Source organism: Carcharhinus amblyrhynchos, chromosome 25 (assembly GCF_965287045.1).
Source record: "Carcharhinus amblyrhynchos chromosome 25, sCarAmb.v2.hapA, whole genome shotgun sequence".
Lineage (NCBI taxonomy): Eukaryota > Metazoa > Chordata > Chondrichthyes > Carcharhiniformes > Carcharhinidae > Carcharhinus > Carcharhinus amblyrhynchos.
In genome coordinates this window covers 28,812,129-28,826,494 of record NC_137348.1, presented here as the reverse complement: position 1 = coordinate 28,826,494, position 14,366 = coordinate 28,812,129, and the positions used below count along the sequence as shown (strand labels likewise).

The following is a 14,366-nucleotide window of genomic DNA, read 5'->3' as shown; positions in this document are numbered from 1 at the left end:
ATGGAACTAATTTGCATTAAGCGTCCATTGTCGTCAGTTAGGGTTCACAGAGTTGTAGCTTTAACCAAAAAAACACAATCATTGCGCAAATAATATTTCTCTTTTGTTGCCAAGGTAAAGTTTTACAAGAAGTTGACAAAAGGAAGCTTGCAGCAAATTAATATTCTCCTTACTTGGTTACTTTGAAGATTCTGAGTAAACGAAGTGCTCTGAGGACACTTATACCAAACGAGGTACCCGGTTTAACAGCAGCCCAAATTACCTCAAAAATACTGCCAACAATCACCTGCAAAAACAGTACACAACACACACTGAGTTAGTGAGCTCTGTGCAATAATATTTCCATTGTCTGCATTCAATCACGCAACCTCAATCTTACCGCAAAATCAAAGCAGTTGAATGAGGAATGGAAGTACGTTCTAGGTCCCAAGCCGTACATTTTCAAGGACATCTCAGTCAGAAAAAGTCCAAGGAAAACAAACTCGGCAAAATCTGAAACAAGAATCATTTGTCAAAATTGTACATAGCACATAACAAACCTGTTTCATAATGTACGTGTTAACAGCTTGTCAAAGAAATGAAGGGTGGCATGGTGGCACCCTGATTAGCATTGAAGCTTCAGAGCCTGGTTTCAATTCTCAGCGTGGGTCACTGCCTGTGCAGAGACTGTACATTCTCCCCATGTCTGCGTGGGTTTCCTCCAGACGCTCTGATTTTCTTCCACAGTTCCTTCTGGTTAGGTGCATTGGCCATGCTAAATTCTTCCTCAGTATACCCAAACACACACGGAGTGTGGCAACTAGGGGATTTTCACAGTAACTTCATAAAACTTAAACTGTTTGTTTGTGCACAAGATCTATCAAATTGTCGAGGGTAGGACTCCAAATCTACAGAATAAAAAAATCTTCACAGCACAAAAGGTGGCCATTCAACCCATCCATCAGCATCACCTTCCTGCTAAAGCAATCCAAACTAATTCTCATTCCCTACACTTTCCACGTGACTTTTATCCTCCTCTGCTTCAGCTGTCTATCTATTTTACCCTCGAAAAATGCAAAAAAAGCTCTATATTTTAACTGCTCTGTGCTCCAACAACATTGTGCAGAAAGAGATTTGTCCACAGTTCTCTCATTACCTTTTAGAATTATGCATTTACAAACTGGTAGTAAAGAAAAGCAGGAAGAAAATAGGAATTATTGTGGGAAGGTGTAAAAGGGAGATCAGAAGGGCCAAAACTAGCCAAGGAGGTAGATGAATATATACAGTCATCGGACAACAAGCTTGGTAGCACAGTGGTTAGCATTGTTGCCTCATAGCACCAGGGACCTAGGTTCAATTCTGGCCTCAGTTGTCTGTGTGGAGACTGCATATTCTCCCCGTGTCTGTGTGGGTTTCCTCTGGGTGTTTCCTTCCACAATCCAAACATGTGCCAGTTAGATTGACTGGCCACACTAAATTGCCCCTAGTTTCAAGGGATTAGCAGGGGAAATATGTGGGGTTACGGGAATAGGGCCTGGGTGGGATTGCGATCAGTTCAGGCTCGATGGAGCATAGTAAGGGCTGAGGACACAGCTTTGTGGGGCACTGGTGTTGAGAATGATCGTGGAGGACGTGTTGTTGCCTATCCTTATTGATTGTGGTCTATGGGTTAAGAAGTTCAGGATCCAGTCACAGAGTGAGGAGACGAGTCCCAAACCGTGGAGTTTGGAGAGGAGCTTCGAAGGGGTAATGGTGTTGAAGGCTGAACTGTAGTCAATAAATAGGAGCCTAACATGGGTGACTTACATTGCTGCTGGTCAAGGCTTTGCCATAGTCCCAAAAGTAGCCACTGCTCCTGCTGGCACTGCCAGCACTGAGGAACTTCCCTTTGACTGACTGGCCACTCTTGGGAGCATGACATCCTGCATGGGGTAAGAGGGAGGTAGTGGTGATGGGGTACAGCAGAAGCTACCATCTCAGGTAACTAACTGCCCAAGGATTGTAGTCAGGGGTTCCAGGAGAGGTGGGCTTGCCCATACCTTTCCAGTTGGCAATCAGGGTCAGTGCCTACACAGTAAATCCTGGCTATCAAGTCCCATCCCATCCTGACCCAATATCCCATGAAATTTCCTGCAGCACTCAACGGATTATAACATGGAGTGGGAGCTCCAGGGCAACACTGCTCATTTATGGTTTATTTGGTGAATGTACCAAGTGAAAATTCTGCTGAGCCTGTCACAGATTTCCTTACATTTGCACTGGGACTTCTGCCATTTGCAAAAGAATCAGGACAGAAACAATTCCCAGCTGAAGAAATACTCTCCCAAAGAGCTAATTACTCCAGACTGTTGAAAAAAAACATTGGCACCATTAAAACTAGTTCCATGTGGAACACCTTTCATTTTGGATTATTTTGAAAAATCAGACTGAGTCAGCAAAGACAACATGGATGTAGAAGAGGAAAAAGAAACTTGGCCTCTCCAAAAGGAGGAAGCATTAATTGGCTAGTCTTCTATATCCCAGCACAATTTGAGTTTTTATTTATTCGTTCATGGGTTGTGGGCATCACAAGCTAGGCCTGCGTTTATTGCCCCTCCCTGAGGGCAGTTAGGAATCAGCCATACTGCTGTGAATCTGCAGTCACATGTAGGCTGGACCAGGTAAGGACAACAAATTTCCTTCCCTAAAGAACATTAGTGAACCAGATGAGTTTTACTGATAATGGTTTCAAGGCCCATCACTAGACATTTAATTCCAGATTTTTATTGAATTCAAATTTCATAGGAACATAAGGAGCAGGAGTAGGCCATCTGGTTCCTTGAGCCTCCTCCATTCAATGAGATCATGGACTCAGCAACACTTACCCACCCGCTCACCATAACCCTTAATTCCTTTACTGTTCAAAAATGTAACTATCTTTGCCTTAAAAACATTCTATGAGGTAGCCTCAACTACTTCACTCGGCAGGAAATTCCACAGATAAAATCTGCCATGACGCGAATTGAACCCGGGTCCCTAGATCATTACTCCCAGTCTTCTGGACTCAGTGACAATGCCACTACGCCACTACCTCCCCCTAACAAGTGAATAATAGACTTAGGATTTTTGTTGCATGTTATTCTATTGACATAGAATGAGTAAATTGCAGAAATGTACAGCTCCCCTTCTCACTAGTGAAAATGGAGTTCCCCTTTATGTTCAATCACAATGCCAACACTTAGGCAATACTGAGCTTCTGGTGTTCACCCGGAGAAATGAAACTATCTGCATAAAGATTTTCGAACCAGATAGAAGCAACGTGAAAATATATTTGACAAAGGTTTAATGCGGTGCTGCATACTTACACAAGGCCTCAGTGAGCCACATTGGCTGGTCATAGTGGACAATTGCAACACAGAGAGTATTAAGTGCCACCACGCAGAGAACTATCCAATAGAAGCTCTGCGATTTCACCATGCGTCTAATGAAGAAGCGAAATCTCTTCTCTTTCCTCCGAAAATATGAGGAGCTCTCATTTTTAACACTTTTTAGGCTAGGCCGAGTAAATCCTGGGAAGGAGAGATACAAATTGAAACATGTAAAATTCAGTGTAATTATAAATGCTTCCAATCAAAGGAGATGATATTCTATATGCAAACTTATTCTAACATCACTTCAAGCCAATGGATTCAACTCTACGTTGAAGCTGAGTGGGTTGGAACCATAGAATCCTATCATGAAGAAGGAGACCATTCGACCCATTGAGTCTGCTCCGACCACAATCCCACCGAGGCCCGATCCCCAAAACCCCATGCATTTACCCAAACTAGTTCCCCTGACACTGAGGGGCAATTTAGCCTGGTCAATCCACCAAACCCGCACATCTTTGGACTGCGGGAGGAAACTGGAGCACGCAGAGAAAACCCACACAGACAGGGAGAACATATGGACTCCTCACAGACAGTGACCCAAGCCGGGAATCGAACCCAGGTCTCTGGTGCTAAGAGGCAGCAGCGCTAACCAGTGTGCCACCATGCCAGATTAACTGGAATACGATGCAGCAAGTGTGTTGTAGCCAAGGACTTCTTTTGGTATAACACCACTTTAAGTTTTTTTGTGCCTGTTTAGTTTAGTTTGCATCTCTCACAATTCAAATGAACCTAATTATTAATTCACTCTTTTTCGAACAGACTGCTGTCAGTTAATTACACATGACAGCACCAATTTGCACAAATGTCTCTTTAATTATTTGGCTGGCATTGGGATTGAAGGTCACAGGAATAAGTCTAGACAAACCAATCAGACACTCAGCAAGAACCAGCACTCCTTGTACTGCTGGCACGGGGATGGAAGGTGACTGCGGACAGCAGCTGGTCGGGGCTACGTAACTGGGATGTTGCAAAGCAAAAATATTCCAGTGTTCTGCTTGATTTGGGAACCCATGGTTGAACAAGTCCAGCTTAAGGATTGTTAGAATGGAAGTTCCCTGATAGCTTCCCTGATAGACTCCCAGTGAGCATTGGGCAGTCGCTGGCTAGTTCCAACTGAGCACAAATAAACAGAATGCAGCTCATTACTTAGTATCAATTGACACTGTTCTCACCCTCACCAAACTTCCTTCAGCATAACTGTTACAGTAAATTACTCACATTAATCAAAGTTTGAAGTTTTAAAGTTTAAAATTTATTTATTAGCGTCACATTTATGTTTACATTAACACTGCAATGTAGTTACTGTGAAAATCCCCTCGTCGCCACTCCGGTGCCTATTTGGGTACAGTCAGAGAGAATTCAGCATGGCCAATGCACCTAACCAGCACGTCTTTCAGATTGTGGGAGGACACCGGAGCACCCAAAGGAAACACACGCACACATGGGGAGAACGTGCAGACTGCGCACGGACAGTGACCCAAACCAGGAATCGAACCTGGATCCCTGGCACTGTGAGGCAGCAGTGCTAACCCACGGTGCCACACTAATGCAAGTGCTTTGTGCATTTCTGATGTCTGAGATTCTCAGTCACAGGAACAGGAGTAGGCCATTCAGTCCTCCCAGACTGTTCCACAATTCAGTTAGACTGTGGCCGCTCTGCAATTTAACTCCATCTATCCTCGTGATTCCATAGGGGCGGCATGGTGGTTAGCACTGCAGCCTCACAGCACCAGGGACCCGGGTTTGATTCCTGGCTTGGGGCACTGACTATGTGGAGCTTGCATGTTCTCCCTGTGTCTGCATGGATTTCCTCCGGGTGCTCCGGTTCCCTCCCACAGTCTGAGGGACGTGCTGGTTAAATGCATTGACCCAAACAGGCGCCGGAGTGTGGCGATTAGGGGATGTTCACAATAACTTCATTGCAGTGTTAACGTAAGCCTTACTTGTGATGAATAAGCAAGCTTTAAAACTTTACCTTAAACCTTCATATCCTTCCTGACAAAATTATTTCAACCATTTTTGAAATGTGTGACCTCACCTCACCGGATTCGGGGTACAATGTTGAATTGGTGGAATAGTATTCCGAAGGCAGACACTCGAGGAGGGGCGGAGGAGGGGCGGGGGGGGGTGGGGTTGCTGAATGACCAGTTACTGTATTTATCCTTCACCTAACCCCAGTTACAATTAATGGGCTTGATAGCAATAAAAAAGAAAGAAATCACGCAACATACCATCACAACTATCCATCATTCCTAGCAGCACAAAATTCTCAAGAAAAGGTGATGCCTCTTTCTCATCCCGTTTTATAGTTATCTTCCATCTTCCCATATAATTCCCTGGTACTGCTCAGCATTTTCTGGACAAGTACCAAGGCAGTGGTGCCAGGCGCAGTGTGGGTGGTAAAGTGGCAGGAAACATTCATTAAAATGTATCTATCTAATATCTCCAATCTCTTTCTACCCCACTGGGAGGCTGTTTTGGACTCAACACCTGCCAGAAAGCGAGGCTAACAGTGAGAAATCATTGTCAGGATGAGATCCTCACTCTCCCTGGGTACACGTCCACACATCCCTACAGTATATAATTCTGCTGAACATGTTTCTTTTATTAAAAAAAGTTATCAATATTGACACACAGGACCAAAACAGTTCAACCTACTACTAATGCCTAAACAAGCGACCAGCGCACAATATCATTCATAACACTTTGCAGCGTACCTCTAACTATTTCACTTCCCATGTTACAATTCGAATTGCATTATTATCTTAAAATCATAAAATCCTAAAGTGCAGAACAAGGTCATTCGGCCCATCAAGTCTGTGCCCAGGTGCTAACCCTGTAACCCTGCATAATTACACTGCTAACACTCCCCTGCACATATTGGGACACTGAGAGGCAATTTAGCATTGCCAATCCACCTAACCTGCACATCTTTGGAGTGTGGAAGGAAATCGGAGCACCCGGAGGAAACTCACGCAGACACAGGGAGAACCCACACAGACAGCACCCAAGGCCAGAATTGAACCTGGGTTCCTGGCGCTGTGAGGCAGCAGTGCCACCCACACCCCACTCACGCCTATTTATTTTATTGTTTATTAGGGGAACACAATAGTTGGAATATTTAACTTTGTTCAAAAGGAAACTGAGTAATTTTGTTACTGAGAAGATTGTTTATGTTTTCAGGAAGTCAGGAATTCTAGAAAGAAACTCCTCAAAAAAGAGAAGTTCCCAAATCAAGCCTGGTTAATAAAGCACGGTATATGTTTATGACTAAATGAGCTAGTATTTGTACATAATTGCCCCAGTGCTGGTTCTCACACACACAAAGCATTGACAGAAGACTGTTTTATAGAGTTAATAAAGTATTCTCAGATCCCACAGTTGCTGCTTCTGTGGATGCACTGTTTGATATATGGAGAGAATTAGAACAGAATAGAATAGAAGGTTGGTGGTGTTGTGGATAGTCTGGAGGGAAGTCAGAAGTTAGAGCGTGACATAGATAGGATGCTAGACTGGGCGGAGAAGTGACAGATGGACTTCAACACGGATAAATGTGTAGTGGTCCATTTTGGCAGGACCAACGGGATGCAGGAGTACAACATCAAGGGTAGGAGTCTTAGCTGGGTTGAAGAGCAGAAGATCTTGGGGTCCGGGTCCATAGGACTCTTAAATCGGCCTCGCAGGTGGAGGATGTGGTCAAGAAGGCGTATGGTGTACTGGCCTTCATTAATCGAGGGATTGAGTTTAAGAATCGGGAGGTAATGCTGCAACTTTATAGGACCCTTGTCAAACCCCACTTGGAGTACTGTGTGCAGTTCTGGTCACCTCACTACAGGAAGGATGTGGAAGCTATTGAGAGGGTGCAGAGGAGATTTACAAGGATGTTGCCTGGATTGGGAGGCATGCCTTACGAAGATAGGTCGAGGGAGCTAGGTCTCTTCTCCCTAGAGAGGCGAAGGTTGAGAAGTGACCTGATAGAGGTTTATAAAATGTTGAGAGGAATAGATAGAGTGGATTCTTGGAGGCTATTTCCCAGGACTGAAATGGTCGCTACGAGAGGACACAGGTTTAAGGTGCTGGGAAGCAAGTACAGAGGAGATGTTAGGGGAAAGTTTTTCACTCAGAGGGTGGTGAGTGAGTGGAATCGGCTGCCGTCAGTGGTGGTAGAGGTGAACTTGCTAGGGTCTTTTAAAAGACTTCTGGATGAGTATATGGGATCTAATGTCATTGGAAGTTACAGATAGTTCTATGGCTTGGTAGGTATAGATGTGATCGGCGCAACTTGTGGGCCGAAGGGCCTGTTTGTGCTGTAGTGTTCTATGTTCTATGTTAATCCCTGCAGTGCAGAAGGGGCCTATTTGGCCCATTGAGCCTGCACCGACAGCAATCCCACCCAGGCCCTATCCCCATAACCCCACCTATTAACCTTGCTAATCCCCCTAACACTAAGGGGCAATTTATCATGGCCAATCAACCTAACCCGCACATCTTTGGAGTGTGGGAGGTGGGTGGATTTTATGACCTCGCTCGGGCGAGATCATCCGAGGCCAATGGAGATCTTGTTCTGAGATAAAATTCCAGCTGGGAAGAAAGTGCAAACTCCACACAGACAGTCACCCAAGTTTGGAATTGAATCCGGGTCCCTGGCGCTGTGAGGCGGCAGTGTTAACCACTGTGCCGCCCTGCTGCCCCATTAATAGGGGTCAACAAACTGGAATAACAAATTTACACTCTGACAGTTCCCAGTTGTTGACATTAATACTCGGTGTGTCAATTTTCAAGCAAATGCATTCTTGTATCCAATGGCCGAACAATTTTCTTCTGCAGCCTTCCACGGGAAACTGCCGCAGAAGGCAGCGAGGAGAAATGAGTGAAGATGAGCATTGGAGGCTGGTGAAAAGGGAAACAGTAACGCAAAATGAAATCTCTGACATTTTCTCCCAATTAAAAATTTAACAGCCCCTTGGATTTCCTCAAATGCTGCAATGGGAAAGGCTGCCAACTTAACTGCAGGGCAAGTGACCTGGGTTGTCTTTTGGTTTAATAACGCATGGTCAAATAGAACAAAGAACAAAGACAGTTCTCCATACTTCCATTTTAAACGCAGCTCTTGCTGCCAATTAGGTGTTGCTTCTGTTCAAATTGCAGGGTAATTCCAATGTGAATTGTGCTCAAGGAAAAAAAAAGCCTCCAGTGTTATTCTGTTCCAATCGCTTTATCAAAATTACTGGATAATTTAAACAATTTAGCACAAAATATAACAGAATTAACGACAGCAGGCTATACTGCGGACAGCCCATCTGATTAATTGCAATTTGCCGATACTTGTTTTTTTTTGAAATTATGTTTTAATAGTTGAACTGTGATAAAATGGGGGGGGGAGGTGGAGGAGAAAACAGTTGGAGGATTTAACTGCACATTGGCTGCTACAACTATGTTTGAAAACATTGTACATAAATTGACAATGCCCTGCGGTGTTGTGCACATGGAGCGAAGCGATTTTCACATGAGGCAGGGTTCAACTGGCAGGGGACAACTGGATGCACAGGCATTCACATTGATTATAATTCCCTCTAGCCAGGATGTTCGGGTCGCCTCCTGCTGCCGGAATGATGGCAGGCTGAGTGGGATATCTAGTGAACTAACGAAAGGTCTGTTGGATTCGGGCAGGGCTTTCTGGTGGGTGGGTGGTGGGACTGGTAAAAACCCACCCTTTGCCTGCATTGATAATGGAAGCAGCCTCTGCAAATTTGCTGTTCTCCAGTGCCCCCAGAGGCTGGAGGCTATAATTACAGTGTGGTAAATTTACAGGTACTGTTTCCATTAGAAATATGGACACTGTTGTTTATAATGAAGAAGCTGGTGCACACAGATGGAAAATTTGAAATATATTGTGGAAATGGATTATTACAACTTCAAGAGTTAATTGTGTTGGCCCTGTTTTCACACAAGCTGCCTGAACGTGGGCCATTATCTTTTTTTATGCATTCATGAGACATGGGTACCACTGGTTGGCCAGCATTTATTGTCCATCCCTAGTTATCCTTGTTCAGAGGGCAGTTGAGAGTCAACCACATTGCTGTGGTCACATGTAGGTCAGATCTGGTAAGGATGGAAGATTTCCATCCCTAAAGGACATTAGTGAACCCCAGTTTTTTTGAATGAAAATCAACAATGGTTTCATGGTCATCAGTAGATTTGTAATTCCAGATTTTTTGTTATTGAATTCAAATTCCTCCATCTGCCATGGCAGGATTCGAACCCAGGTCCCCAGAACATCAGCTAAGTTTCTGAATTCATAGTCTCACAATAATATTATTAAGCCATCGCCTCCCATCTGGTACCTTCAACAAAATGAAGTAACTTGTAACTCATGAGGCTGACCTGATTAAATTGTAAACAAGTTGGAACATTTACATGATGAGCCTTTTTTCCCACATATTTGATAGCTCACTAAACTAGGGACTGTTTCCCCAGGTTGGAAAAATGCTAACGTTATTCCAAGTTGGCAAAGACTGACCAGGAATCCAAAAAACAGGAAACAACATGCCATCAGTTTGACTTTGGTGAAATGAGCACGATGCTCGAAGTTTAAAGGTGCTCTCTCTCATTTGGCCCACATGCATTAGTGAATCAATTCCATTGAGAAATGGAATCATAATATTATAAAGGATACCCACGGTTTGGCAGATGTGGAGACAAAGTAGCAGGAAAGTGGGCATGAACTATTTTTTTTAGCAAGCCTTTAAAACATGAAATGTCTCTACTCTGCCCCCACTGTCCATCCCATACCAGGGATGTGGGTCCCAATTTAGGCCACCTAGCTGTTACAGAGATCTGTTAATTCACTTAGAGTAGCACAGTGGCACAGTGATTAGCACTGCTGTCTCACACCGCCAGGGACCCAGGTTTGATTCCCAGTTTGGGTGACTGTTTGTATGGAGTTTGCATGTTCTCCCCGTGTCTGCGTGGTTTCCCCTGGGTACTCTGGTTTCCTCCCAGGGTCCAAAGATGTGTGGGTTAGGTTGATTGGCCATGCTAAATTGCCCCTTAGTGTTCTGGGATTTGTAAATTAGAGGGATTAGTGGGTAAATATGTGGGTTAAGGGAATAGGTCCTTGGTGGGATTGTTGTCAGTGCAGACTCGATGGGATGAATGGCTGCCTTCAGCACTGCAGGGATTCTATGAAACTCAACGCAGTCTGGAGGTTAGACCTGTGACCTTCCTTTTTGCATAGCTCATGACTACTTTCTTCAGCATGTCAAGTTTAAGGTGAGAAGTTATTTGCACTGCAAGGCAACAGGCATATTCTCTTATAAGAGTCTCTAGTACAAGTACAATTCCAATAAGGAGTTAAAGGCAAATTCAAAACTAACAGAAATTAGTTCTTGGAGGAAGCATAATTGTCTTTTTTGGTATCATCAATTCAAAAGAGGAAGCACTACTTTGTCATGCCATTTAAGGGAACACACTGTGCCTTCTACAGCGGTCAGCTTCACTCTGAACTAACTGAGGGAAAATCAAGCTCCAATTCAGGCTTTTTCTCTTATTATTCATATGTGGGACATGGGCGTTGCTGGCTGACCAGCATTTATTTGCCCTTCCTTAGTTGCCTTTGAACTGAATGGCTTGCTAGGCCATTTTAGAGGACAGTTGAGAGTCAACCACATTGTCGTGGCTCTGGAGTCACATGTAGGTCAGACCAGGAAAGGACAGCAGATTTCCTTCCCTAAAGGATATTAGTGGACCAGATGGATTTTTATGACAATCGACAATAGCCAATCAACAGCAGATTCTCAATTCCAGATTTTTGTAAAATTAAAATTGAATTCAGATTCAAACTGCCCTGGTGGGATTGGAAAATGGGTCCCCAGAATATCAGCTGAGTCTCTGGATGAATAGTCTAGCAATAATACCTCCAGGCCATTGCCTGCCCGTTACGTTAACGATCGGCTCCTGGAGACAGAAGCTGCCATTGAAAGACTGGGTCACTTGGAAAGAAAGAAAATAAAATGCTTGAAAAGGGAATAAAAGTAACACAAAAGGGAACCCTGGTTGAAGAGACCAGAGATTGGAGCTGCAGTGTTGCAAACAAGTGATTCAAGTGATGGGAATAGTTTTTTTTAAATTATCTAACGTGATGATCTTAGACTCTGTACTTCTCACCACTACCATCAGAAAAAATAACACAGTTGACCAATTGATAAAAAGCCAAAAAATGAAACGTTGGTGACATGAGATGCAGAAATAATTAAAATAACACTAACTGCTGCTGGTGTCATCTACCGAAACTGCCGCAGGCTTCGGGTCGGCTCCAGCCCCTTAAAAAAAAAAGGAAAAAGTGCAGCTCTTTTTTTTAAAAAGGAAAAAAAAAGACATTTTCTTTTACAAAGTGCGCTGTCTTCTTTCTATTAAAACGTAAGAAGTCTCACAACACCAGGTTAAAGTCCAGCAGCTTTATTTGGAATCACAAGCTTTTGGAGCACTGTCTCTTCATCAGGTGAGTGGAGGGGTGGGTTCACAAACACGGCATATATATACATATAGGCAAAGACACAGTTGTAAGATAATGGTTGGAATGCGAGTCTTAACAGGTCATCAAGTTGTTACAGGTACAGACAATGCGAGTGGAGAGAAGGTTAAAGAGGTGTGAATTGTCTCAAGCCAGGACAGTTAGTAAGATTTTGTAAGCCCAGGGAAAATAGTGGGGGTTACACATAGTGTGACGTGAACCCAAGATCCTGGTTGAGGCAGCGCTCCAAAAGCTTGTGATATCAAATAAACCTGTTGGACTTCAGCCTGGTGTTCAGACTTCTTGCTGTGCCCACTCCAGTCCAACGCCGGCATCTCCACATCATTATTAAAATGTAAACCAGCCATCATGCCGCATGCAATTCCTCTCACAATCTACTTAGCCCCCTTATTGGCCTTAGATTTTCACAATTTCCCTCTTGACATTTGTGGTTGAAAAGGACACTCATGGGGGGAGAGAATTCCCACCGTGCAGAAGGGGGCCATTTGGCCCATCAAGCCTGCACTGTCAACAATCCCACCCAGGCCTTATCCCCATATCCCCACGTGTTATCTTGCTAATCTCCATGACACAATGGGACAATTTAGCATGGCCAATCAACCTAACCCATACATCTTCGGAGTTTGGGAGGAAATTGGAGCACCTGGAAGAAACCCACACAGACACGGGAGGGGGGAGGGGAGGCCAAGACAGGAATCGAACCCCCGTGTCCCTGGCACTGTGATGGATAACCATTGTGCCGCCCCTTCAAAATAAATTGCCCATTTGATGGATTTCAATGCCATTTTCAGTTTTAAGTTAGCAAGTGTCTGCTGACCTAGCTATTATTTATTCAACTTCCCTCTGTTTTTGGCTCCTGTGCTTCTCAGAGGTAATGGGAGAATGCAGCCTTCATCTTCTGTTCAGTTTTCTCACCTTTTCTAGGTGCAGTTCAACAGCACCCCTGCTTTACCAGGTTACTAAATTGTATGAGCCTAAGTAGTGAAGATTGTCTGCAGATTTGACCATTATGGACATCAAAGCTGAGGCTGCTTCAGTTCTCAACCATGGGTTTGATTCCCTGAATGAATTCTCTCTTTTTTTGGTACTTAATTTTAATTGGCTTTTTTGATTAGAAATAAAGTCCAATCATGGTCCTCACAAGGGACAAATAAACAACAAATAAAGCAAATTACGGTACAGGAACAGGCCCCTTGGCCCTCCAAGCCGGTGTGATCATAATACCCTAAATAAACTAAAAAAAAACCTTCTGTCCTATTCATGTACCCATACAGATGTCTCTTAAGTGTTGTTAATGACCCTGCCTCCGCCACCTCCACTGACAACACGATCCAGAAAACCCACCACTCACTGTATGAAAAACTTCCCTGCACATCTCCCTTAAACTTTCCCCCTTTCACCTTGAACCTGTGCCCCCTTGTAATTGACACTTCCGCCCTAGGAAAAAGCCTCCGATTATCCAAGCTGATAAGACATTGCATCCCATCTTGAGCTCGGTCAAACAAGATCCAAGCTGATAGGATGAGTCATTGCACTCCCTCCCGGGCTTGATCTAATGCTTCATCTTAGCCAAAAGACTCGAGATGATCCTGAAAAATGGCATCAGGTAAATTAACTACATTTTAGCAGCCTGTACAATGTTTACTTTGAGTTGTGTCTGATCTGCCCCTACTGCCCATCCCATATCAAGGATGTGGGTCCTAATTTTGGCAACCTAGCTGTTAGAGGTTGAGATCTGTTAACTCAACACAGACTGGAGGTTGGACCTGTGACCTTCCTTCTTGCATAGCTCATCACTGCTTTCTCCAGCATGTATTCATGTCAAGTTTAAGGTGAAAAATCATTTGCACTGCAAGGAAACATGCAAACTCTCTTATAAAAATCCCTCGTACAATTTCAATAAAAAAAGTTAAAGGCAAATACAAAACTAACAGAAATTAGTTCTTGGAGGAAGAATGATTGCTTTTTTTGATATCAATCCAAAAGGGGAAGCACTTTGCCATTTAAGGCAAATCATTGTGCCTTCAACAATGGTCAGATTGACTCTGAACTAACTGAGGGACAGTGACATGACAGTACAATGGAAATGGACCAGCAAGAAAACAATTGACCAGGTTAGTCTAGCATCTATTCATTTTTAGAAATGTCTCTCAATGGTGGACAATAATGGGGACCAAATCAAATAAAACAAATCAAAATTTCTATTACCCTTTCCATGAAGTTGTGCTTTCCTTTTTTCACTCCTGAAAGGTCTTTTAAACTATGCCCCCTCGCCTTACAACTCCCCCAGTTAGCAGAAATAGACTGGAAGTTTCCCATCTTGCCCGCCGCTGGAATTGCAGCCGGTGAGACAGAAACTTCAGCAGACCATCTAAAGGTCTGTTGGGAATTTACAGTCTTGGGGTGCTCGCCACCAGAAAACCCCGCCCAAATTTTCTCCTTAT

At 43.8% G+C, this 14,366-nt stretch overlaps 1 protein-coding gene across 1 annotated transcript in view; it reads right to left on the bottom strand.

The window, feature by feature from the left end:
* The window catches only part of cacna1ba (calcium channel, voltage-dependent, N type, alpha 1B subunit, a), a 621,447-nt gene that overhangs the window by 182,420 nt on the left and 424,661 nt on the right, over positions 1-14,366 (bottom strand). The window contains exons 11-13 of the mRNA XM_080212160.1: positions 3,324-3,527; positions 380-492; positions 174-286 (exon numbers count right to left, since the gene is read on the bottom strand). Of these exons, the coding sequence (XP_080068286.1) occupies positions 174-286; positions 380-492; positions 3,324-3,527 (430 nt within the window). The remainder of the gene's footprint in view (positions 1-173; positions 287-379; positions 493-3,323; positions 3,528-14,366) is intronic.